Source organism: Odontesthes bonariensis, chromosome 5, assembly GCF_027942865.1.
Source record: "Odontesthes bonariensis isolate fOdoBon6 chromosome 5, fOdoBon6.hap1, whole genome shotgun sequence".
In the NCBI taxonomy this organism is placed as follows: Eukaryota; Metazoa; Chordata; class Actinopteri; order Atheriniformes; family Atherinopsidae; genus Odontesthes; species Odontesthes bonariensis.
This window is the reverse complement of record NC_134510.1, coordinates 12,014,714-12,039,968: the sequence shown is the minus strand read 5'-3', so window position 1 is coordinate 12,039,968 and position 25,255 is coordinate 12,014,714. Positions and strand designations below refer to the sequence as shown.

The 25,255-nt window shown below is 42.5% G+C and overlaps 1 protein-coding gene across 1 annotated transcript; it reads left to right on the top strand.

Moving 5' to 3' along the window:
- Window positions 1-3,002: 3,002 nt before the first annotated feature.
- LOC142380561 (general transcription factor II-I repeat domain-containing protein 2B-like) lies at window positions 3,003-9,630 on the top strand. The gene is made up of 2 exons (XM_075466473.1): window positions 3,003-4,338; window positions 9,596-9,630. Exons 1-2 carry the CDS (start codon window positions 3,003-3,005, stop codon window positions 9,628-9,630), a joined length of 1,371 nt encoding a protein of 456 aa, XP_075322588.1.
- The last annotated feature ends 15,625 nt before the right edge of the window (window positions 9,631-25,255 follow it).

Genomic DNA, 25,255 nt, shown 5'->3' with positions numbered 1-25,255 from the left:
ACATGCTCTGCTCAGGTGTTCCACTTTGTCCTCCGTTGGTGTCAGAGTTGTTGTTTCTTTGTCATCCGCTGGTCCTTCCATCAGCAGGAAGCCCACAGAGGCTTTTTTGAGTAACTACCCCAACACTGGTTATCATTTAAGATACTTGTATTAAGTCGCCAAGACGTGTTTTTCTTTTTATTGTCTATGTGTAGGGTCAGATAAACAGGTGAATGATACCCAGGCTCCGCCCTCGCAGTGACGCAACACCTTCGGCTCTGCTACACTTACTCAGGCAAACGGCTCATTCAGGTGGATTTGAGTTCCCGAAAAAATGGGAACTCCATCCACTTTGTCGGGAAGCAATCAACTTTGAGCAGCGCCAACGGCCCAGGGTAGAGCCGTGTTCAAGGTAGTGACGTGGTTGAACTGCCACTCAACCCATGGATTGTACACGGAAGCGCTTCATTCAATATCAACATGGAGCAGCGTCAAGCTTTTGACACTGCTGTAGATGCTGTAATGAAAGTGTTCGACGGGAGATTCTCGTTAAAAATCGAGCAAAGAACAGCCCTTGAATCATTTCTTGACAGGAAAGACGTTTTCGCCTTGCTCCCTACTGGCTTTGGTAAGAGTTTAATCTACCAGTTAGCCCCGCTGGTAGCTAAATCATACGTCAGAGGAAAGAGTGGTGTGATTGGCTTAAGCTTAGGCACAGCCTTTTCTGGCCACAACCAGTAGCAACCCGAGGGAGCCGGGTTGACCAGGCCATTTCGAATCGTATTCGTTATGGTCTTGGTCAGACCACAATTTCGAAGAGATTTGAAAGTCTATGTTAATCAGGCTAGGTGAATGACATCTCGAATCCCTATACTGCGCTCTTTAAGTCTGTGTCTGTCAGAGTTATATGTAAAGAAATAGTCAATTCTTGAGTGCACTCTATGACTTGCTGAATAAAATGTATACCGTCTTTCTGTTGGGTGGAGCTCCCTCCATACATCAATCATCCCGAGCTCTGTCAACATTTGTCAGCAGGACACAGTTACTCTGGTGTGGGAGCAGATATCTTTAATGTGTTAGAGGAGTCTAGCTTACATTGTAGCTGCATATTCCAGTCTCCTCCACATATTAAAACCCCAGTGGCTTCGGAAGAAATCAAACCAAAAATTTCTCTAATAAAGGAATTATCCTTGCCAGGTGGTACATACACATTAACTAGTGTGACCTCTTTCTGTTTAAGGAACCCCTAGATTTCAGAAACCACTTGGAAATTCACTCTATTACGAATCATTATTGCTACCCCTCTTTTTCTCCCTTTCTTATAACATGAGTAGAATGTATTTCTAAAACCATATTTTTTTTAACTTTTCATTCTGTCGAGATGGGTCTCCTGCCAGAATATTACATGCAGTTTCTCTCTCTTCATCTTTGCAATAACCTTGCCTCACTTGATTGGATTGTGTAAGCCCTTTACATTGAGGGTAACTACCCTATATTCCTGACATTGCATTTATATCCACAGATAACACAGGTAGGGTAATGACATTGCAAGATAAAACAAGCCAGTAAATGGAAAAACTACCCTGTGTACAACTCTTGTTTCACAGAGTACTGAAAAAGATTTCAGGAAGCTGACGCAACGGAACGAGAATGCTACGTAGGTAAATTGCTTGGCAAGAGGCTGTAGTATGCCCTCCACTTTAAGACTACTGCCGTGACATGCCCCAACAATTTCAGCAGGCATAAAAAGCTATTTGGGAGTTTTAAATGCTTTCGTCCAATTCCTTCAAATCAGATTTCCCTTTTCCATCACTGATCCGATCCATTATATTGCTCACCTAAGATCATTCTTTAAAAGGGTGTCTGTACATACCTCGTCCGTTTGACTACACATAGCCCGCTGCTAAATGGACAACGAGGCACAAGAGGCAACATCCATAGTTCACAAAAATCAAAGGCTCCCTGGTGGTCTGCTGGCTAGGATTTGGTGTTTTCACTGTCGTGGTGTAGGTCAGGAATGTTTTATTTATTTAGTCATCTATCAACTGTTTTTCTTGCAGGGCTATGACACACTCACTCTTACTCAGGAATCTTTCTATTTCTCCCTGAAATAAGAGAGAAGTCTAAAGCGTGAAACTTGTGCTTGCTTGGATTCATTCTCCAGATGCGCAGAATTGCTTTCATCTAAGGCTAAAATGTTCACAACTTCAGTACAATGCACTATGCCAATTAATTTGCCAGTTAGGAAGAGTTTACCACAGTGTTGCAACCTGTACCGTGTGCACTGCTTTCGGGTCCCTGATGGTCTAGTGCAGACCTGGGCATTGTACGGCCCCCGGGCCGCATACGGCCCTTTGGTTGACTCTGACCGGCCCGTGTAAGGTTAATTGGAAATTTCAAAATAAACACATTTTCTTATTTTACGTGATGCATGGACTGAAGCTGCATTTTATTTTTATTTTGAAGTTGTTTTTTATTCACGTACATGATGATGTAAAACGTATATCGAGACATGCACATGATTGGATCGTTGTCACTAGCAAGTCACAAGACGACTTTAGCCCTCAGAAATGTCTGCTCATGCTAAAAAAAGAAAGGTAGATGCCGAATGCAGGGTTTTCAACAAAAATTGGACTGCTAAGTATTTATTTACTGAAGTCAGAGGTAAAGCCGTGTGTTTAGTTTGCGGGGAGCAGATCGCCGTGTTTAAGGACTACAATTTGAGTCAGCATTAGGAGACGAAACACGCGGAGAAATTCAAGAACGTGACTGATGCTGAAAGGGCGCGGACATCGGAAGCTTTGCTAGCTAAACTGCAAAAGCAGCAAGGCTTTTTTACCAAGCTTCACACATCCAGGGATGCAGCAACCAAGACCAGCTTTGTGATATCCCACAAAATCGCTAAAAACAGTAAGCCATTCTCGGAGGAGGAGTTTATCAAAGAGTGCTTGGTGGACTCTTCAGCACTAATATGCCCTGAACAAAAAGAAGCATTTGAGAAAGTCCCGCTCTCCAGGCGAACCATGACGAGAAGGGTCGAGGACATATCGGGTAATCTGGAGCTTCAGCGGCAACGTGAAGTGGCAAGTTTTGACTTTTTCTCCTTGGCTTTGGACGAAAGCTGTGATGTCCGTGACACAGCCCAGTTACTCGTATTTGTCCGCGGGATAACGCCGGACTTCAAGATTACGGAGGAGCTGGCAGCAATGCGGTCGATGAAAGGGACGACTCTAGGGAGCGATCTCTTCACGGAGGTAAATGCGTGCATGGACACACTGGGACTGAAATGGGACAGACTGGCAGGTGTCACAACGGACGGTTGTCCAAATCTTACAGGGAAAAATATGGGACTTTTAAAACGTATGCAAGATAAAGTGACTGAAATCGACACAGATCAGAAATTGGTATTTTTGCATTGTATTATACACCAACATGTGTTGTGCAAGTCACTGCTAAAAATGAACCATGTTATTGATGTTGTTACTAAAATAGTAAACTTCATCAGGGCACGGGCATTGAATCACAGACAGTTTGTCGCACTTTTGGAGGACCATGAGTCTGAGCATAGTGACATCGGCTACCACACAGCTGTCAGATGGCTCAGCCTGGGCAAAGTGCTAAAAAGAGTTTGGGACCTGAAAACAGAGATTCAAGAGTTTTGTCAGATGAAAGGCAAAGACATCCCAGAGCTCTCAGATGAGGATTGTATGGCAGATTTTGCATTTGCTGTTGATGTGACTGCACTGATGAATGAACTGAACACCAAACTGCAAGGCAGGGGCCTTTTTGTTCATGAAATGCACACCCTGGTGAAGGCTTTCATGAGAAAGATGCTGTTTCTTTCAAGCCAACTGGAGAGCAACAATCTCACTCACATGCAAACCCTGAAAGAAGTCACACCATCAGCTGATCACCTCCACAGGTACTCATCCATGTTAGGAGCATTGCATTGTGAGTTTTTAAGGAGATTTGAAGATCTCAGAACAATCGAGGATGAAATGCACATGATTTCCTCTCCCTTTACCTGCAGTGTGGATAATGCACCCAGTGATGTTCAGCTGGAACTCATTGACCTGCAGTCTGATGCAGTACTGGCAGAGCACTTTAAATCAGGATGTCTGCTGGATTTCTACTCTTCTCTCAAGGAGGAGACCTTTCCAAACATGAAGAGACATGCTCAGAAGATGTTGGTTCTCTTTGGTTCTACCTACATATGTGAACAAACATTTTCAATGATGAAGTTTACGAAGTCCAGGTATAGATCATCTCTCACTGACGACCATCTGTCAGCTGTGCTTCGCATCTCCACCTCAGACATTCAACCTGACTTCGATGCACTTGTTAAAGGCCTACAGAAAGGTGATTTTTTGCACAAAACTGAAATAGCAGATCGATGGAATTTTTTTATGGTTTTAAAATAATTTCAGGCCCCTGGATAGTCCTGATTAGGCCCAATAAACTATCACCACATTTGACTCGAATAGCCCGCCATTTGGCAAACCGGAAGTAGCAGACGACAGGTGCGTGACGTCACGAGTGCCAGCTGCTGGAACAACCCCCAACAATCAACATGTCTGATACTAGTAGTTCTAGTAGCGAAGCCAGCAGTTTGCCAGACCTGGGGCCTCATGTACAAAGCGTGCGTACGCACAAAATAGTGGCGTACGCACCTTTTCACGTCAACGATCAGATGTATCAAGAACGAAAAGACCGTGGAAATGTGCGGTGCCTCACGGCAGCTTCAGGGCTGGCGTACGCACGTTTCTGCAGCTGCTGATTCTTTGGCGACACCTAAGGTGATGTTGGGAAACTGTTATAATAAATAAATGTGAAAACAATTTGTCGTCAGACAGTGATGTGCACATTTGAGACACATGAACAATTAATACTGATAAACAATTAATACACCCATGTGTCTCCATTTACATGAGTGGATATAAAAGCAGCGCAAAGTGGTTCAATGCATACCATTAAAAACAATGGCTGCTTTAGCAGTATTAGAAGACTTTGCAAATGGTGCAATTAGAAGAGAGCGTGTGTTCACTACAACAGAGAGGATTTGTGGCACATGATGGCGACTGGCTCATCAGCCGTTTTGAGGGAAATCCTCCTGGAACTGTGCGCAGAGCTGCGGCCGGCGTTGGAGCGCAACACAGCGAGGAGCCATGCTTTGCCTGTGCTCACAGGTGATGTGCACACTGGGGTTCCAACCGGAGCATTCCAGAGGGAGCTGGCCAACCGATTGGGACTGTGCCAGCCGAGCCATGCCAGCCGTGTGGGACAGAATTATCCGCATCTGAGCCACGTATATCAAATTCCCAACAGGCCAACATTAAAGCTCAATTTGCAGCGAGAGCCGGTTTTGTAATCGGAGCTATAGACTGCGCACACATTGCTATAAAAGCGCCATCACATGATGAATTTGTATGTTAACAGGAAACATTTTCATTCGATCGATGTACAGATCATATGTGATGCATAAATGCAATTAACCAAAAGTGTGGCGAGGTGGCCTGGTTCAACGCACGATTCATACATTCTGAGTAACAGCATAGTTGGGAACAGACTACAGGGTGGCACTGTGCGTGATGGGTGGCTTCTTGGTGAGTAACTTTATTCTTGTTTTGTCCTAATATTATTCCCGTGACGCGCATTGAGTATGTGCGCCCCCAGTTTCTATCCCGTCTTCACAGCATCATTATTATATTATATATATTAGTCGGTGGTTAAAGTTAGTTTCTTGCTGTTTTTTGCTGGTTAAACTTCAGTTTAAGATCTTTCTAACAAGCCCCTGATCGTCTCTGTGGGCATATATCAATAACCCCGTGCGTAAAGTGTGAAATATCTCAATCAGCCTTTTCCCCGGCGCACTTCTGCACGTTACTGTATGAACACGTTGTTGTGAGTTACACAAAAACATCGTTATTTACCTTGGGGGTAATCAGAGTGACCCACATGAGCTCCCACCACCCCATGAGAGAGCAGTGTCACCCATAGTTGCGCCGACTCTCTGTTCAAACCGGGTCGGTCACCCCCCCCCCCCCCCGCCTGTTTTGGCCACACTGCAACGGTGGGCAGCCAGTCTCCGCTTCACCTCCACCTTAATGTGGGACCACTTCTTCTTCACCTCTGCTTGTGAGGCTTCTCAGACCCCCCAGCATTAACAGCCTCAGGCTCTCCCACCCACTCCTCTTGCGTTTGCTGCTTATGCCGGATGACAGCGTACCAAAGAGTACATTTTTGCGCGCCTCCACTTCGGACAGTAGCACTTCCAATTCACTTTCAGTGTAATTTTTCTTTTTTCCCGTCTTACTCTTGTTTTTTTTCTTTATTTTCTGATCGTGCAGAGAGGGGAATCGCAGGTGCAGGGCTCATTTAAATATGATTTGCGTATTTAAGTCGGGGCGTGGACAGGGAGGAGTTGGGTGCTCCGACATGTGCGCTCAATTCCACGTTGATTGGGATGTACAAACGAAATGTGCTTGGATACATGCGTGCGCACATATTCGTACATCCGACGTTGGAGGTCATTTTGGTTTGGCCGTACGCCATGTTTCAGTAGGAAATCCACGCAAGTCTTTGTACATGAGGCCCCTGGACAGCTTCTTCACGGCAAATTTCGATCCGAAGATTGTTGATGACAATGAAGAGCCTAAGAAGAAACGACTGTGTCAGTCACACAGAAATTCCTTGTTAGTATAATGGACAGTCTTTCCGCCTGTCACGCGGAAGATCGGGGTTCGATTCCCCGACGGGGAGAGCTTGGTCTTTTATCAGCTGCCTGCCACCAAGTGATGATTGCTTTGATACTCTCACCCATCTTCGGCCTAAATGTCAATAGCCCCCTTCAAATAGCCTAACATGAGGCCAGGTTGCTTCGGTCAAAAGCCCTTTCCCGTTTACTATGGTGTTAAGTGCAAACCAAGACCTTATAATCAACAATGTGCCTTTTGCTAATGATTCTGTCCTGCCCAAAGCACTGTAGAAGGTTGTGACAACACAGCTAGTTGAGCTGTGGTCAGAAGATTCTCATGCAACAAGTGTCTTGGCTGTTGTTTAACAGGGCTCCTGAGGCAAACAAAAAGTAGGCATAGCATTTGGAAGCAAGAACTGTTCGTAAGTAGAGCGGCCACAATAATCTTTAAACAAGATGATGCAGTGGCAGAATAGCAATACGACATGGTATTGCTCAGCAAGGAGTAAACTTGGGTTGCCTTGCCAGTGAAAATGTTTCTCTAGGAAAAGTCTGCAATGTCAGAAGTGGGATTTAAACCCACGCCTCCAGGGGAGACTGCGACCTGAACGCAGCGCCTTAGACCGCTCGGCCATCCTGACTACTAATATGAATATTTGACGACACTGTCGGCGGGCCCAGGCATCATTCCAGGGAATATGTGGGTCTGCGTTGTGTTCGTGTTGAAGGGGAATATTGACGAGGCATGCAGCTTCATGGAAGACTCTCCTTCTGAGTGATGGGACTGTGATAGCAATTTTCCTGCACCTTGAAACGGGACACCAAAATCTTATTTCACTCCTTGGCGATAGTTGTCTTTTCATCTGACGACTGTGTCAGTCACACAGAAATTCCTCGTTAGTATAATGGACAGTATCTCCACCTGTCACGCGGAAGATCGGGGTTCGATTCCCCGATGGGGAGAGCTCGGTTTTTTATCAGCTGCCTGCCACCAAGTGATGATTGCTTTGATACTCTCACCCATCTTCGGCCTAAATGTCAATAGCCCCCTTCAAATAGCCTAACATGAGGCCAGGTTGCTTCGGTCAAAAGCCCTTTCCCGTTTACTATGGTGTTAAGTGCAAACCAAGACCTTATAATCAACAATGTGCCTTTTGCTAATGATTCTGTCCTGCCCAAAGCACTGTAGAAGGTTGTGACAACACAGCTTGTTGAGCTGTGGTCAGAAGATTCTCATGCAACAAGTGTCTTGGCTGTTGTTTAACAGGGCTCCTGAGGCAAACAAAAAGTAGGCATAGCATTTGGAAGCAAGAACTGTTCGGAAGTAGAGCGGCCACAATAATCTTTAAACAAGATGATGCAGTGGCAGAATAGCAATACAACATGGTATTGCTCAGCAAGGAGTAAACTTGGGTTGCCTTGCCAGTGAAAATGTTTCTCTAGGAGAAGTCTGCAATGTCAGAAGTGGGATTTAAACCCACACCTCCAGGGGAGACTGCGACCTGAACGCAGCGCCTTAGACCGCTCGGCCATCCTGACTACTAATATGAATATTTGACGACACTGTCGGCGGGCCCAGGCATCATTCCAGCGAATATGTGGGTCTGCGTTGTGTTCGTGTTGAAGGGGAATATTGACGAGGCATGCAGCTTCATGGAAGACTCTCCTTCTGAGTGATGGGACTGTGATAGCAATTTTCCTGCACCTTGAAACGGGACACCAAAATCTTATTTCACTCCTTGGCGATAGTTGTCTTTTCATCTGACGACTGTGTCAGTCACACAGAAATTCCTCGTTAGTATAATGGATAGTATCTCCGCCTGTCACGGGGAAGATCGGGGTTCGATTCCCCGATGGGGAGAGCTAGGTCTTTTATCAGCTGCCTGCCACCAAGTGATGATTGCTTTGATACTCTCACCCATCTTCGGCCTAAATGTCAATAGCCCCCTTCAAATAGCCTAACATGAGGCCAGGTTTCTTCGGTCAAAAGCCCTTTCCCGTTTACTATGGTGTTAAGTGCAAACCAAGACCTTATAATCAACAATGTGCCTTTTGCTAATGATTCTGTCCTGCCCAAAGCACTGTAGAAGGTTGTGACAACACAGCTTGTTGAGCTGTGGTCAGAAGATTCTCATGCAACAAGTGTCTTGGCTGTTGTTTAACAGGGCTCCTGAGGCAAACAAAAAGAAGCCATAGCATTTGGAAGCAAGAACTCTTCGGAGGTAAAGCGGCCACAATAATCTTTAAACTAGATGATGCAGTGGCAGAATAGCAATACGACATGGTATTGCTAAGAAAGGCGTAAACTTGAGTTACCTTGCCAGTGAAAATAGTTCTCTAGGAGAAGTCTGCAATGTCAGAAGTGGGATTTGAACCCACGCCTCCAGGGGAGACTGCGACCTTAACGCAGCCCCTTAGACCGCTCGGCCATCCTGACTACTAAAGGGCATATTTGACGACACTGTCGGCGGGCCCAGAAATCATTCCAGTGGGGTGCCATGACCTAAACGTGTGGAAAGTTATAAATCATATCTGTCCATTTAGCCTTCTTACACTTGCTCTGACTTAAACTGCTACTGTGTCAATGCTAAATGATGAAAAGGAGTTCTAACTCAAAGGTCAAAACAATAAGGATCAAAGGAAATGTGTGTCCCTGTATAGGTCCCTCACTGTGTCAGGAGAAACTGAGTCCTTTCAGGCACTAGAACTCAATGAAGAAAAGACTTGAGCCTGAAAAGTTGTCCACAAGACAAAATGTATAAAATATGAAGTATACTATTAATTTAAGACTGCTCTGTCAGAAGTCAGCCATGGTGCCTGAGAACTTTAAGCAATGGACCTGTATTTAATTTGGCCAAAGGTCATTTCTATCCGTGCCCTTGTTTTAGCATGTGCATGTGCATGCCCTTGTTCCTGGATCAGGATATGGTGTGAGGACGTACGGCCAGCATGCATAGCCTCTGTCCCCAAGCAGGACACCATTGAACTCTCCTGCAGAATAAGAGAAATGTTGGATGGATATACATGTGTTAAGACTTGGCAATTTGATGCAATATGTGCCTTATATGGCTATCTATAATAAAGTATGACGAGCACTTTAAATTCCTTAAGATGACCTCTACACCTGACCTCTCATTACATTACCAAAATTCTGCCTATGCTACACCTTACTTCAAAAGTACCCTCCTTCAGGTAAGTAAAATTCTTGCACCTTGTGCAAACCTCTGTGCCAGTGAGGATGCTCGGAAGATCCCAGAATCATGAACTGATCCCGGCCATTTAGCCTCAATGTTGGAAATGAAATGACCTCCATCACAGATCATCTGTATGCTCGGAGGATAGGAGTCAATGATGAGGTTTCACAGGGCATAAATGTAACATTGCTCAGCATTACTCAAAGGGGTTGATGTGGTGTTTTTCAAAATGAGAAATCCAGTTCAGAGTCTATGGACAATTATCCCCAAGTGTACCTGTACATTTAGCATATGGAAAAATGTTCGGTGTACATAGTCAGCCTCCACGGGTCCAGCAGGGAACTGGACAATGTGACAATGTTTAAATCCAGACTGAAAGTTCTATTTAGATGTGCATATGACACCTGAAAGTATTTTGTCTGCACTCTTCACTTTTAAATTAATTAATTAATGATTTTTTTGTTTTTTGGAATGATTTTATTGCCGCCTTGTGATTTTATGTAGCTGTAAAGCACTTTGAATTGCCTTGTGTACGAATTATGCTCTACAAATTGCCTTGCCTTGGATGCGTACATGGGTACAGTGTAGTGCACCGATAACATTGGGGATGCCTGAGGGAGATGACGAACTTAATGCAAATACTTAATTCAGTAGGTTGTTTTACATTATCGGCTACTGTAAATGTGGAGCAGCAGCCTGAAAGGACAGAGGTCCGTCCTCCGACATTCGCAATACTGACACTCTCCCTCTGTTCAAGTCTTAACTCAAAACCCATCCGTTTAACTTTGCTTACCTCCATTTATTGCTCCGTTCTGTGTATTTTTAATATGGTAAGATTTTTTAATTCCTGCGTTTTATCTAATATCTTGTTTGTACAGTCCTTGACTGTTTTGAAAGGAGCTTTCAATAATTTGTATCATTAACATTATTACCTGTCCCCCATTTTTCTGAGTCTGGTCCTACGTGGGTGTAGATCGGATGTTTGTTAGGTATTGATTAGTTTTAATGAATACCATGTTCTCTCTCATTTAATTTCATGTTCAATACGTGTGTATAGTTGCGTTTCTTTAGTTGCACTGGCACCGACTGATTGATTTTTCGAGACAGTGAAAGTGGTGATATGATAACCACAGTTTTTGTTTCGTTTTTTAGACAAGACATGAGTTGCGGGAGCGCAGAATTCTAGGTGAACATTTCTTTCGGGAGTCTGTTCCAGCCGGTCGGACATTTTTTGAGTTGCAGCTAAGCTAAGCTTCAACTTTAGCCTGCCCGGTACCAGGCTAGTTCAGCAGCATAAATTACCATGGTTACTCAGCGGGCGTTCAAATAAGCCACTTTTATGGAACGGAACTCTCGCTAAATTTAGCCAGAAGTAGCGAAATAAGCCAGGCTTTCCGCTAAGCCAGCTCCTAGGAATACCCCAGGTGGCTAAAGGATCTCTGGAAAATGGCAACAACCCACTTCAATTGCAATTTAATGAGAAACAAGATGGTATGGTTCAATTCAATCTGTGCTCAGTCATAACATGTGGTTGAAAGAAAAAGGATATGAATTAGGATGAATAAAGAAATAAAATGAACCTATGTTTTTAATATCTGTATGGAAACATGTCATGGTATCATGTGATGTTAGAAACAGCTCTGATGTCATACTGTTGGTACCACATGAGGGGTTTCTAATTCAATTAGAACCGGAAAAAAACCAAAAACTCAATGCTGATCCTGAACTGTCTGTGGACGGCTCAGCATCCCGAAACACAGCCACTGGTAAGAATTAAACAACATTATTACTAACTAACAAGTGAGAATTAAGCAGATTATGCTGAAATTTTATTTTTAACGCTCTGACCTGAATTAAGAGAGGACAGACAATATTTATCCTAAACAGGTTAATCAGTTAGTCATTGGGAAGAAATGGCTGCTTTCTTGATGCTGTGCTGCTCCCAAAATGAGATCTAACCACAAACATTTCTGTCCTGCAGCAAAGAACAACACAGGAGGAGAAACTGCAGTGGAGCAGTTCGGCAATTAATGAACAATTAGTTAACAATTAATCATGGTTTACTAAAACTTCTCAAATTTTCCCAAAAATTCTGTGTGTGTTTTTGTCTTCTTTTGTTTTCTTCTTTCTTTTGTTCTGTGTTGTGTTGTGTTGTCTTGTGTCTCTGTGTTGATGTGTTCTGTTAGATTCGGTTCTTTTAGTAGGAAGCTCAAGAACGGACCAGATTAATTCAAGTGAAAATGAAGTGTTTATTTGTAGTCACACGTCAAAGCATATCAGCGCTGGGCTCAGTGGGAGAGTCCCCGCAGGAAGTCTGTCAGACTGCGCGCTGATTTCCGGGTATCATGTTTATTTATAGTGTCATAGGTTGGACTCACATTCGACCGAGTATGATTGGACATGAGTAGGTTCAACATATTTTCTGGACCAGCCCAAAACAATGTGTGTGTGTGAATCTGCCCTTGCTTTCCCAGGCTTTCCTAATTGTTTTGTCTTTCTACTCCTGGATCACTTTAGGTCATAATGGAAAAGTACTGAGACTTATTTCATTCATAATGTCAAAGAACAAAGCCAATTTTAACAGTTCTCTAAATGATTTGAATTTTTTCCACAACAGAATAAGTTGATAATACAGAATTTCTCATGAATACTGGACAGCAACTTGGTGAGAATTCTCGTATTGTCCTAAAAACAAGGGTTATCCCAACTGGCCAGTTGTTTTGTTTTGGTTTATGTTTATTTTATGATTTCTTTGATTTCATTTTTCTTTTCTTTTGTTTTTGTTTTGGTTTGGGGTCCATATGAAAAAATAAATAAATAAATGATGAATTGGGCATTAGGATTGAACCTTTCAAAGAGACATGCCCTAAGTATAAAAATACAGTGCAAATGACATTTTGCACTACTGCGCTGCCCGATTTCTTGTCCTTCTAATATTATTCCACAGATTCAGAACCACTACAGGACGTACAGCTGGAGGACTCATAAGCTTGAGTTCTGGGAGGCCTTGCCCATCATGCCAAGATGATAGTGGAAAAACCACACAACAAAATGATCCCAAAAGAAGATTAGCTAGGAAAAAGGGTGGTGAAGACCCTTTATGGAGGGACGTACTGGTAACCTCTCCTTCCAAGATTAGTTCCGGATCAGAATGCTGAACGGACGTTCAGCCAACAGGAGAACCAAGCACCAAGCAGTGACAGGATTAGACCAGAAGAGACCACACGACTCGTCACATGGTCATCAGAAAAAATATATGTATCATTTTTGTTCATTTAAAAGAAATGTTAATCATAATTTCTCAACAGGTTCATATACTCATGGTATCATGCCCTGGTTAAATTTGTATTTCTGTTTTCATTTTTAAATCATTTAGCGAATTCCTCTTAAATGTTGTTAATGAATCATTTTTAGTATGTCCATTGCCATTGGTGTGACTCAGCTGATCAGAGTGGGACCTTAGACATTGATTAATACTCCTGATATAGAAAGTTTAGCTAAAGCATTAGAATTATTTTTACTATTTCCACATGCCTGTGCAATGAAGACTTGCTTGCTGCTGTAATTGCAAAGAAGAACAGCTTACACATAAGCTTTCATAATGACACATGAAGTCACTTCAAAATGGAGATGGCAGAAATTTACCTATCTGATTGTGCTACATCTTAAAGGTAAGTGGCGTCTTGCAGCTTGGGGGGACTGCTAAGAAACTTGCTGCTGCTAAAACAGATGTGACACAATACAGAAGATTACATTCCTACCTCAGTTATTTGACTGAATTGGTTGAAATGATAGAAATCACTTCAAAAGGAATTGTTAAAATTGGCTTTGTTCTTAGACATTATAAATGAAATAAGTCTCAGTACTTTTCCATCCAGGAATGGGAAGACAAAACAATTGGAAAAGCCTGGGAAAGCAAGGGCAGATTCACACACACACATTGGGCCTCATGCAAGAACCGTTCGTACGCACAGATTTGTTCTTAAACCGTGCGTACGAGTGATTTAAGAGAATTTGCGCATTCACCAATCTTTTCGTATTTTACGTTTTCTTTCAGGTACGAACAGAATTTACGAGTGATCCAGACCTGTCGTAGGAGATTCGTAAAATAATCCGCTGTTATTCAAATCAAGTTTGCTTGACTAATGGATTGTATATATAATTACTTTGAAGCAAACATAAATAAATATATACATTATACCCATAATTATGCTGACATTATTCTGTTTGACTTAAATTAAAGGTTAATCTGACTCTGTATATAACACGAACCAGCGGCTGACTTGCTACTTTTGGATGCCTTAGTGCGTCAGGCTCTTGGAAGAGACCGTGTAGATATCCTGCGGAGACAGACGAATGGCTGACATCGCGATTAAGACTGCCAAGGACTGCGCTGCTGCAAATATGCAACTTGCTAGAGCACAACTCCAGAGAGAAACACGCTGATCTAACCCAATTCTACCACACGCCCAGGTCCTCACCACCCTTGGATTTTTGGCCACAGGAACCTTTCAGAGCGAGATTGGAGATAGATCGGGGGTGTCCCAGTCCTCTGTGAGTCGTGCGCTCCCCTTGGTCATCAAAACTCTCATCAGGTTATCACCCACGGTACATCAAATTCCCATACACCGCTGTCCAACAAGTGCAAATTAAATGAGACTTTCATGTCGTGGCTGGACTGCCAATCATAATTGGAGCACGAGACACATATACGCATCAAAGCACCCGTGCCGTTGTGCAGCGCACTGAGCTGAAGGCCAGGTGAGTGCGTCTCGATACAGCGGGGGGCAAACTGCTCTATAGCCCAGAGAAGCCATGCCAGATTTGCGAAATATTTCCATGAACGAGGGTCTCCACCTGAACCAGCCCAGGCAGACCAGAAGGTGTGGTGCCAGAAGACCCCCCTCATGGACCACCCCATCAAAGAGCCATCATTTTTTATTTTATTTAACCTTTCTTTAACCAGGAAATGGTCCCATTGAGTTACAATAACTCTTCTGCCAGGGAGTCCTGGCCAAGAAGGCGGCTTAAAAAAGTTACATTACAATAAAACACAAGAGACCAGACAAAACCACTACTACATCACATCTAAACAGAAGTAAACATATTAAAAACTGAGTATACACAGACACTAAAAATCATAATGAAGCAACAACAGATTGCACGGCTTTAGTTGCAGTCATCGAGCGCCTGCCCATGGCGAGACGTCTGTTACGATTTGATGAGAAGTGTGGACCCCGGAGCGGATACACAGAGACAGGTGAAGTAGATGGTATTCCAACGTATATTTATTTTCGGATGACGTAATCCAATATTCCAAAATTCCAAAAACATGAAACAAGACGATAACTCTGAAAGACCAGGATAACGCAGCTAATGCAAAAACAATCTGGCAAAGAAAAGGGGAAGCAACCAAATATTTATAGAAGGAAGAATAATTAACAAACAATAGAAAACTGGTGTGTCATGGCAGCATGGCATCCCCTCCTGCTGGTGGAAGGAAAAACCAGGAAAAGAAAAGAAACACTTAAAGCGACATAATGTAACTTCTCAAAAAGCCCACTCTGGAGCTCCCCCTACAGGCTTGGAGGTAATGTACGGTTACACTGTCGTAAATACAACACCCTTTCACTTTCACTTTTCACGTTTGTTGACGAACCGGCGAGGAGTCAGAAGGTGCAAGCTATGTCGACCGAGAAGGTAAGAGTAATCAAATGTACCTGGGAGCTGAGAGGGGTCTATTTGTTTTTGCGGTAGGTGTGCCAGAAAGCAAGTCGAAGTACTTCCGCTCAGCTCCCGGGCCGCTACCGGGCCGGTCCAGCAAAGTTACATAGCGCAGTTTTTCCAACTCAGACCCCCGAAGGGCATAGGAGACAGGCCGATCGTAATATTAAAACTCATTCTAGCCGCACAATTTTTTTTCAAGCTGTTATTTTAAGGTAGAAATGTTATATTTGGCCTTGGAGTTGCAGCAGTGGCTGTGACAACGTCTTTTTTTAAAAGCTATTTTCATATTAAACCATTTCTTTTTATTATTATTTCTGTGACAACTACAGGTGACACGAAATTAACAGCACTCCTAATTGCTTCCCATTTCTTTGCTTTAGCAGGTCCCGTAATTCCACTGCTGACACTGCTAAAAATGACAGATTTTCCTTTTTGGATCTCTGAAAGCAGAACTTCAATCTCAGAGCCCCTAAAGTTGTTCTTTTTGCGCCTTGATGCCATTCTCATGACTCAACACTTCCTGGCACAGGAGCGAGGAAGCGCAGCCTATTATGGTATAATCTTGGGCGTGGAGTATGCAAATCTACTATCCTCGTGCACGTGGATAGTAGATACGCACGAGTGGGATTCATCATTTACGCAGGTCGTTTACACACTTTTTCCGAAGTTAAAGGGGAACTCCGGGGCATTTGAAGCGTGTTTCCATTGCTAGAGGTTGTCAAATACTGATAGTAGGACATAGAGAGGTGCGTATCTGCGCTCCCTGTGTGAAGATCGCTCTGTCCGCACAGCATGTCATGCGAGGCTAATACGTGGTGGCTAAGGGGCAAGCGCTAACCCTTCCACGTAAAACAACAACTTGCACACTGCAGAAACGTCACACCACTTTATAAACCATCCGACAATAAAGTCACAAGCCTTACCATCAAAACCATATGCATGGTTCTCACATTACTGGCATGGGGACGTTACAAAACAACTTTATAAACAGCATGTAACTCACCGGCTGGTTGTAGGCTCGCGCATGTGAAAGCCCAAAAGAGTCGATGGAGAATAATCCCATATACAAAGCAATTATCTTCTCTAGAAAAACTGCGTTCAAGTATTTAAAACATTACAACAATACATGCCCAGTAATATTCTTGTAATGTTTTAAATACTTGAACGCAGTTTTTCTAGAGAAGATAATTGTTTTGTATATGGGATTATTCTCCATCGACTCTTTTGGGCTTTCACATGCGCGAGCCTACAACCAGCCGGTGAGTGACATGCTGTTTATAAAGTTGTTTTGTAACGTCCCCATGCCAGTAATGTGAGAACCATGCATATGGTTTTGATGGTAAGGCTTGTGACTTTATTGTCGGATGGTTTATAAAGTGGTGTGACGTTTCTGCAGTGTGCAAGTTGTTGTTTTACGTGGAAGGGTTAGCGCTTGCCCCTTAGCCACCACGTATTAGCCTCGCATGACATGCAGTGCGGACAGAGCGATCTTCACACAGGGAACGCAGATTTGCACCTCTCTGTGTCATACTATCATTATTTGACAACCTCTAGCAATGGAAACACGCTTCAAATGCCCCGGAGTTCCCCTTTAAGAGCGTTTGTTGAATCTGACGTGGCGTGTTCTGAGTGTTTATTAAAATCCCTTCCTATAACTGTACATTTTAGTTAATGGAGTCAAATAATCTGAGATGGAGACAGGATTCTAAATTGTTAGTGTTGCTGGGTTTCAGGGTGAGAAATGAATTACATGTTAAAGTGAAATGAGGGCTGAGTCTTTGTACTGACGAACAGAACTGGGAGTTCTATAGTTCACTTCCTGAAAAATACTAAAGAACAAACATGAAGATGGATCACAGAAGGTTTCTTTATACCTGTAATGGAAAACAAACACAGTTTTGTTGCTTCATATTTATTTTAGCAGCAATTTAACTCAAGGAGGAACTCTTTCTTTCTGTATAAGATACTTAAAAAGGAAGAAACTGAAACATTTCCACTCAAATTCATATAAACTATAAACTGTAAGTTATCGTCTGACTCTGTCTGAATATTATTCATGTAAGAGAAGGAGTGGATCAAACACTGTAAACAAATACAACAACACAATGTTAAAGCAAATCTTCAAGAGAGACAGTTGAGGAAATCTCATCTGTTTCACTCATCGTGTAAAAAGTTCTATTATAAAATGATGAAGCTCAAAGGGAAACATGAAACTGTACAAATGGAACACAGAGATTCTCCTGTATGGATGCTGCTCCATTCATCAAGTTTCAGAAAACTGAGCTGGGATTTTCTGCAGGAATGAAAACGATCCAAACACTTGTCAGTCTTTGCTGCTCGATGCCGCTGTTGTGTTTGATGACATCAAAATGTCGTTTACTTCAACAAGCTGAAAGTCTGATAAACGTGAGAGTCTCTCGCCGGGTGCTGTGGTGCGCGCCTGTAATCCAAGCTACCGGGAGGCTGAGGCTGGTGGATCGCTTGAGCTCAGGAGCTCTGAGCTGCAGTGGACTATGCCGATCGGATGTCCGCACTAAGCTCGGTACCGATATGGTGCTCCTGGGGGAGCCCGGGACCACCAGGTCGTCTAAGGAGGGGAGAACCGGCCCAGGTCGGAAACAGAGCAGGTCAAAGCCCCCGTGCCGCTCAGCAGTGGGATCGCACCTGTGATTAGACGCTGCAGTGCAGCCTGAGTCATACAGCGGGACCCAGTCTTTTTACACTCTTTGTTCTCTCCAACAAAATACTGGGACAACACACACGCTCCAACATCACCTCTTTACACGTTACAGCAGTTTCTCTATCTTCTCTTTTCCATTGAAAAGCACAGCTGTTTCTTGGACCTACAGCGCCCCCACCTGGAGAAGACGAGCAACGACCATCAGCCACATCACTCACCGCTGCTTCACAGATACACTCTGCTCCATCACTCATTCAATCAAGCTGCTGCTGTCACATCACACACACTTTGAGGAGACTTTTACTGCTTTGATTAATTGAATACGTCCACAGAGATTCTTTTGGGGTGACAATGAGACACACACAACATAAATATGCAAACATTTTAGACTGTCTATCGTGTGACCTTCTCTACAGTTCTTGGATGTTTGTTAGATTGTAATATCAGCACTTGACATCTCCGAGTGTGTGCAACACTCAGACTATAAGACAGTGATGCAGATGAACTGCAAGAATTCTTACTGTTAAACATCAGAAGTGTAAAGTGAAACATGCTGTGTGTGTTACTGTGCTGATGAGTATTATTTCATGTCTTCTGCTGTGACAGAGGTCGTACTAATTCTGTGAATTACAACATTCGCTTTGCTCCAATCGTGCAGTTGTGTGGCATCATCACACTTACACTGATTTTTTTCTGAAAATGTCTCTGACTGTTTCTGCAGAGGTGACATGTGGTTTTATCACAAGTGCTTCTACTTCTGCTCAGTTAACATGTTAGACATGATCTTTTTAAAACAACCTGATGTGTAATTTAAAGTGTGCGTTCTTTATCTCAACAGTTAGGTGTTAGAAATGAGCAGTTTCTCCTCTCTCAGGTAGATGTGGTATTTATCAAAATCCCTTCCTATAATTGTACATTTTAGTTAACAGAGTCAAATAATCTGAGATGGAGACAGGATTCTAAATTGTTAGTGTTGCTGGGTTTCAGGGTGAGAAATGAATTACATGTTAAAGTGAAATGATCAAATCAAATCAAATTTATTTGTAGCACATTTCATGTACAAAACAATTCAAAGTGCTTTACATAAAATAAAAGCATTGCAGCAGGGAAGAAGCATAAAAAAAAACATAAAAGAATATAAATAGAAACAAATAAAATCATTTAAATGAATTTAAAAACAAGCAACAGTCCAGATAAGTTCAAAGATATCGTGCAGATTTCATGCATAGACACATGAGAACAGAAATGTCTTTAACCTGGATTTAAAAATGTCTCAATTTGGTGAAAGTTTAATCTAAACTGGCAGTTTGTTCCACTTGTTTGCAGCATAACAGCTAAATGCTGCTTCTCCATGTTTAGTCTGGACTCTGGACTGGACCAGCTGACCTGAGTCCTTAGATCTAAGAGCTCTGCTTGGTTTATATTCTCTGAACATATCACAGATGTATTTTGAGCCTAAACCGTTCTGGGATTTCTAAACCATCAGCAGGCTTTTAAAATCTATTCTGTGACTGACTGGAAGCCAGAGTAAATATTTTAAAACTGCTGTGATGTGCTCAGATCTCTTAGTCCAGTTAGAAGAGCGTTACAGTAATGGAGTCTACTGGAGATGAATGCATGGATGAGTTTCTCCTGGTGTTTTTGGGAGAGGAAACCTTTAATTCTGTTGATGTTTCTGAGATGGTAAAAAGCTGCCTTGGTGACAGCTTTGATGTGGCTGCTGAAAGTCAGATCTGAGTCTATCAACACTCCGAGGTTACCAACTTGGTCAGTGATTGTAAGTGCCCGAGTCTCAAGATATTTACCAATATTTACATGGCTGAGAGAAGGAGTGGATCAAACCCATCCATCCATCCATCCATTATCTATACCGCTGAATCCGTCGATTGGGTCGCGGGCGGGCTGGAGCCTATCCCAGCAGTCAATGGGCGAGAGGCGGGGTACACTCTGGACAGGCCGCCAGTCCATCGCAGGGCCACATAGAGACAAACGGGACAAACAACCATGCACACTCACACTCACTCCTAAGGACAATTTAGAGATGCCAATCAACCTAACATGCATGATTTTTGGACAGTGGGAGGAAGCCGGAGTACCCGGAGATAACCCACGCATACACGGGGAGAACATGCAAACTCCACACAGAAAGGCCCCAGCTGGGTGTTGAACCTGGAACCTTCTTGCTGTGAGGCGACGGTGCTAACCACCACACCACCGTGCAGCCCTGGATCAAACCCTGTAAACAAATACAACAACACAATGTTAAAACAAATCTTTATGAAAGACAGTTGAGGAAATCTCATCTGTTTCACTCATCTAAAAGTGTAAAAGTTATATTATAAAATGTTAGATGGATTTTTCAATGGAAGCTCAAGAACAAGCCGGAGGAATCTCAAGTTAAATAAAGTGTTTATTGGTAGTCACACGTCAAGCATATCAGCGCTGGGCTCAGTGGAACAGAGCTCCCGCAGGAAATCCGTCAGACTGAGCCTCGATTTCCGGGGATCATTTGCATTTATAGCCTCATAGGTTGGACTCATACTCGACCGAGTATGACTGGACATGAGTAGGTTCAACATGCTTCGTCATATTCTCTGGATCAGCCAAACAATGTGTGTGTGTGAATCTGCACCTGCTTTCTCAATTGTTTTGTCTTCCCATTCCTGGATCACTTTAGGTCATCGTGGAAAAGTAAAGAGACTATTTCATTCATAATGTCTAAGAACAAAGCCAATTTTAACAAAATAACTGGCCTTTCTGTACCATAATCACTTACAGACACACATACAAGTAGTGTTCATTTTACTTGTGGTCTTGTTCACATGTAAACACAACACATTAGGATGGAACTTTGTCACTTCCTGTTTAGGTTTAGCCAATAACGCAGGGTTGGGACTTTAAAAATCCAGACTTCTTAGCGAGGGTTAGGAAATGATCATGGTTAGGGGTCAAATGTAATCTTTTGACAGGGAGTTGGTACCTTATTTGGATAAAGGACAGTCTTTGAGTTAGGATTCAATTCAATTCAAACAAGAAAGAATGCCTTTCTAATCCCAAATTGAAAAAGATAACATTACAGTGATTGCTTTTCCACAATTTACATATTACCTTTACATGTGACTATGTGTCCCAGCAGGAAGCTGAGGACTTCTGTCCTGTGAATAGTTTTATCAGCTGTATAAATAAATATATATGATTTAATGTTCAACTCTTCATACCAATTTCTATGTGTAACTATAAAAAAGAATGATTCATAAAAGAAAATGACCCTGTTCTACACTTAGGCCCAATCCCAATTCCATTTTCTACCCCTTCGCCTACCCCTCGCCCCTTCAAACGGAGGGGTAGGCGAAGGGCTAGGAATGTCACCCCTTCGAATTGGGACAGCACTTCACACTCACGAACGTAATAAGTCCGCGCCGTCAGTTGTTACGTAACCAAAAGCGACAGCTTTAGCCAGAAGTAAACAAACATGTATGCTGCTGTGGTGTTCGCGCTGTCCTGGGCTATTCGGATATTTTTAGAAATATCTGCGTCGAATCGACGGAGTGCCATCAGGCGAAGGCGTCTTCCACATCTGGGAGCATTGCTGGATCTTGTTACGGTATGTAGAATGATAAATTAATGCAAATAACGTGTGTGAGTGAGCAGCTGGTAGCTTCCAGAGCCGGCGTGTGAATATGATAATGTGTGTGTGTTTGAAAGTGCTTCTAACTGTACATTTGTTATATCGTGTAATATAGAAACAATTTGCTTGTCTCGTTGGATTTGCTGATTTATTGATTGGAGTAGTATCCTAACCTGGCTAACCTAGCTGAAAACATAAGCTAACGTTTAGCCTTTGTTACTCACCTCGTTCCGTTTGGAATAAACATGCAGCTCATGCGTTTTTGAAGCGGTTTTCTTTGTACCAGGTTCAGATATGATGACATAAATAAATGCACTGCCTTGTGTGTGCTATCAATGTGTTGGTTTGGGAGGATGAAAGCCTGATCTTTCCATGTTTTTCTTTCCAGCAGACGGGTCGTCCTACAAATTATTGCCGATTGGACCACAACATGTACCCCAATTTTTTTGTTATCCCTTGTATAATAAATCTCTTCATACCAATATCCGTTCCAGTCGTTCATATGATGTTGATGTGATAATCATGCTCACAAACCTTTTGTCCTTAATTTCTTTTATTAGGCTCACATTACAGACTGGTAAGGCAGCTTATTTTCAGAAATAAAAGCTTAAAGTGTCTGCTGTAAAGTGTGTGGTGCAAATATGGACAATAAACAGTATGAATATAAACATTATGAACATAAACGGGGAACAGTGCAATCATCGAGAACGAGATGACCGGAGCAGGAACAGCGGAGGGCGCATCGGAGGTGCTGCATGGGCTCAGTGATGTTCTGGGGGAACAAGACACGACATGACATTATAGCATGCACTTTCATCCATTGTAAAAAATTTAAAAAAGGTGTTTCAGAATGCGGTAGTGGTGGCTGTGTGTACAATAGGTGCATGGCGCATCAACTCACCGTAAAGTTTGTCTATCATGCGCTCAAACCGAGCTAAAAAGCGCTCCGTTTTCTGCTCGTGGCGCTTCTGCTCCTTCAGGCTCTCCTGTATCAGGTAATCCATTATGGGATTGGACTTCCTACTTCTTTATGGGGATGACTTTAGAAACAGATCTTCGTTTTCGGCGCTAAACCTGATCAGGCTCTTTGTTTGTGCTTGAGTCCCTGTGAATCAGTTACGTATATGAATACTTGTGATAATAGGTAGCGAAATGATGCTCAAAAGGAACTTCTCTATGGTTAACCAACTACATTGCTTGTAAATACTCGTGTTACAATTTAAAAAACGACAACTCTTTCGCAGCACCTTCACATGCATTGACCGATTACTCCATGTAAAATAGCGACTTTTCCCATGTGCGTTTATAACAGAAAATAACTACACATTGCCACCATGTTAAACTCACACAATACACCAGTTATCACAACCTAAAACGGTTAAAACAGTTAAATTATGGGAAAAAAAATAGAAGAACTTACATTTGTGTGGTGAATTTTTAAAAAGACTCGCGATCTCCCGTTAGTCGCGTTGTACTCTGGGAAATATATCATACCCCTTCAAACGGAGTCTGCCTGGCCGAAGCCCTCCGTTTCAAGGAATACAACGGAGGGGTAGGGCTAAGGGGAAGGGCTTTGGAAGAGTATTGGGACAACACTACCCCTACACGTGAACACGCAAAACGGAGGGGAAGGGGTAAGGGGTAGGGCCAAGGGGTGAATTGGGATTGGGCCTTAGTCCAATTTGAGAAGAGCTAATGTTTGGATGCTGTTTTTTCTTTTGAAATGAGTTTAAACCTGACTTCAGCATACTTTGCCTTTAAGCTGAAGGTGGGAAGTGTTTATTTCAGAGGTTTTTGGTCATTTGAATATGAGTGACTATGAACCTTTTAAAAATCTTCTCAGTGGAAACTTTAGAAAAGAGTGCAGACTTTGACATTTCTCAATCCTGATATTTTTCCTGTTGGAAGTATGTTGTTCCACTTTTCTGGGTTTCTGAGAGTGTTTTCTTCATGTTGGGATGCAACAAGTCCTCAGCAGAAGTTAGAATCTTCCACAACTGGTGGAGTGAAAAGTGAAGAAAAAAAGTTGTGTAGACTGATGGTGTTTATGTTTGTTTTTAAATGATGCTGCGATGATGCTTCTGAGGAGGGAACCATGGCGATCATGGAATTCCTCTGGGCTGTGGCCACAAAGCTAAGAATCCTCTCACGGAACTGCAAACTTAACCTGAAAGTCCTGCAGCTCGGAATCATAGTTTAAGAGTAATTATTGAGCCTGAATATCACAGCACCTCTGAGCAAAGAAAGATAATAAAAAAAACTCATCTTATGAGGAAGTGGGGCTGACCCCGTTGTTGGGCAGGACACCTGCTTTTCAAGACTGTGATAGCTGATCAAAGGAAAAACCCACACAGTCACATGTGAAAGTGCTCCTAAATATGACAGATCTTAAGCTTTTACTTTGAAATAACTGGCCTCTCTGTACCATAATCACTTACAGACGCACATACAAGTAGTGTCCATTTTACTTGTGGTCTTGTTCACATGTAAACACAACACATTAGGATGGAACTTTGTCACTTCCTGTTTAGGTTTAGCCAATAACGCAGGGTTGGGACTTTAAAAATCCAGACTTCTTAGCGAGGGTTAGGAAATGATCATGGTTAGGGGTCAAATGTAATCTTTTGACAGGGAGTTGGTACCTTATTTGGATAAAGGACAGTCTTTGAGTTAGGATTCAATTCAATTCAAACAAGAAAGAATGCCTTTCTAATCCCAAATTGAAAAAGATAACATTACAGTGATTGCTTTTCCACAATTTACACATTACCTTTACATGTGACTATGTGTCCCAGCAGGAAGCTGAGGACTTCTGTCCTGTGAATAGTTTTATCAGCTGTATAAATGAATATATATGATTTAATGTTCACCTCTTCATACCAGTTTCTATGTGTAACTATAAAAAGATTGATTCATTAAAAAAAAGACCCTGTTCTACACTTAGTCCAATTTGAGAAGAGCTAATGTTTGGATGCTGTTTTTTTTTTTAAACGAGTTTAAACCTGACTTCAGCATACTTTGCCTTTAATCTGAAGGTGGGAAGTGTTTATTTCAGAGGTTTTTGGTCATTTGAATATGAGTGACTATGAACTTTTTCAAAATCTTCTCAGTGGAAACTTTAGAAAAGAGTGCAGACTTTGACATTTCTCAAACCTGATATTTTTCCTGTTGGAAGTATGTTGTTCCACTTTTCTGGGTTTCTGAGAGTGTTTTCTTCATGTTGGGATGCAACAAGTCCTCAGCAGAAGTTAGAATCTTCCACAACTGGTGGAGTGAAATGTGAAGAAAAAAAGTTGTGTAGACTGATGGTGTTTATGATTGTTTTTAAATGATGCTGCGATGATGCTTCTGAG

What these genes read in the sequence shown, in the direction of transcription:
- LOC142380561 (XM_075466473.1), top strand. Translation starts at nt 3,003, where the DNA reads ATGACGAGAAGGGTCGAGGACATATCGGGTAATCTGGAGCTTCAGCGG. An exon ending in TGTTAAAGGCCTACAGAAAG is followed by an intron (nt 4,339 to 9,595) that starts GTGATTTTTTGC and finishes TTCCTGGATCAG; the next exon opens with GATATGGTGTGAGGACGTAC.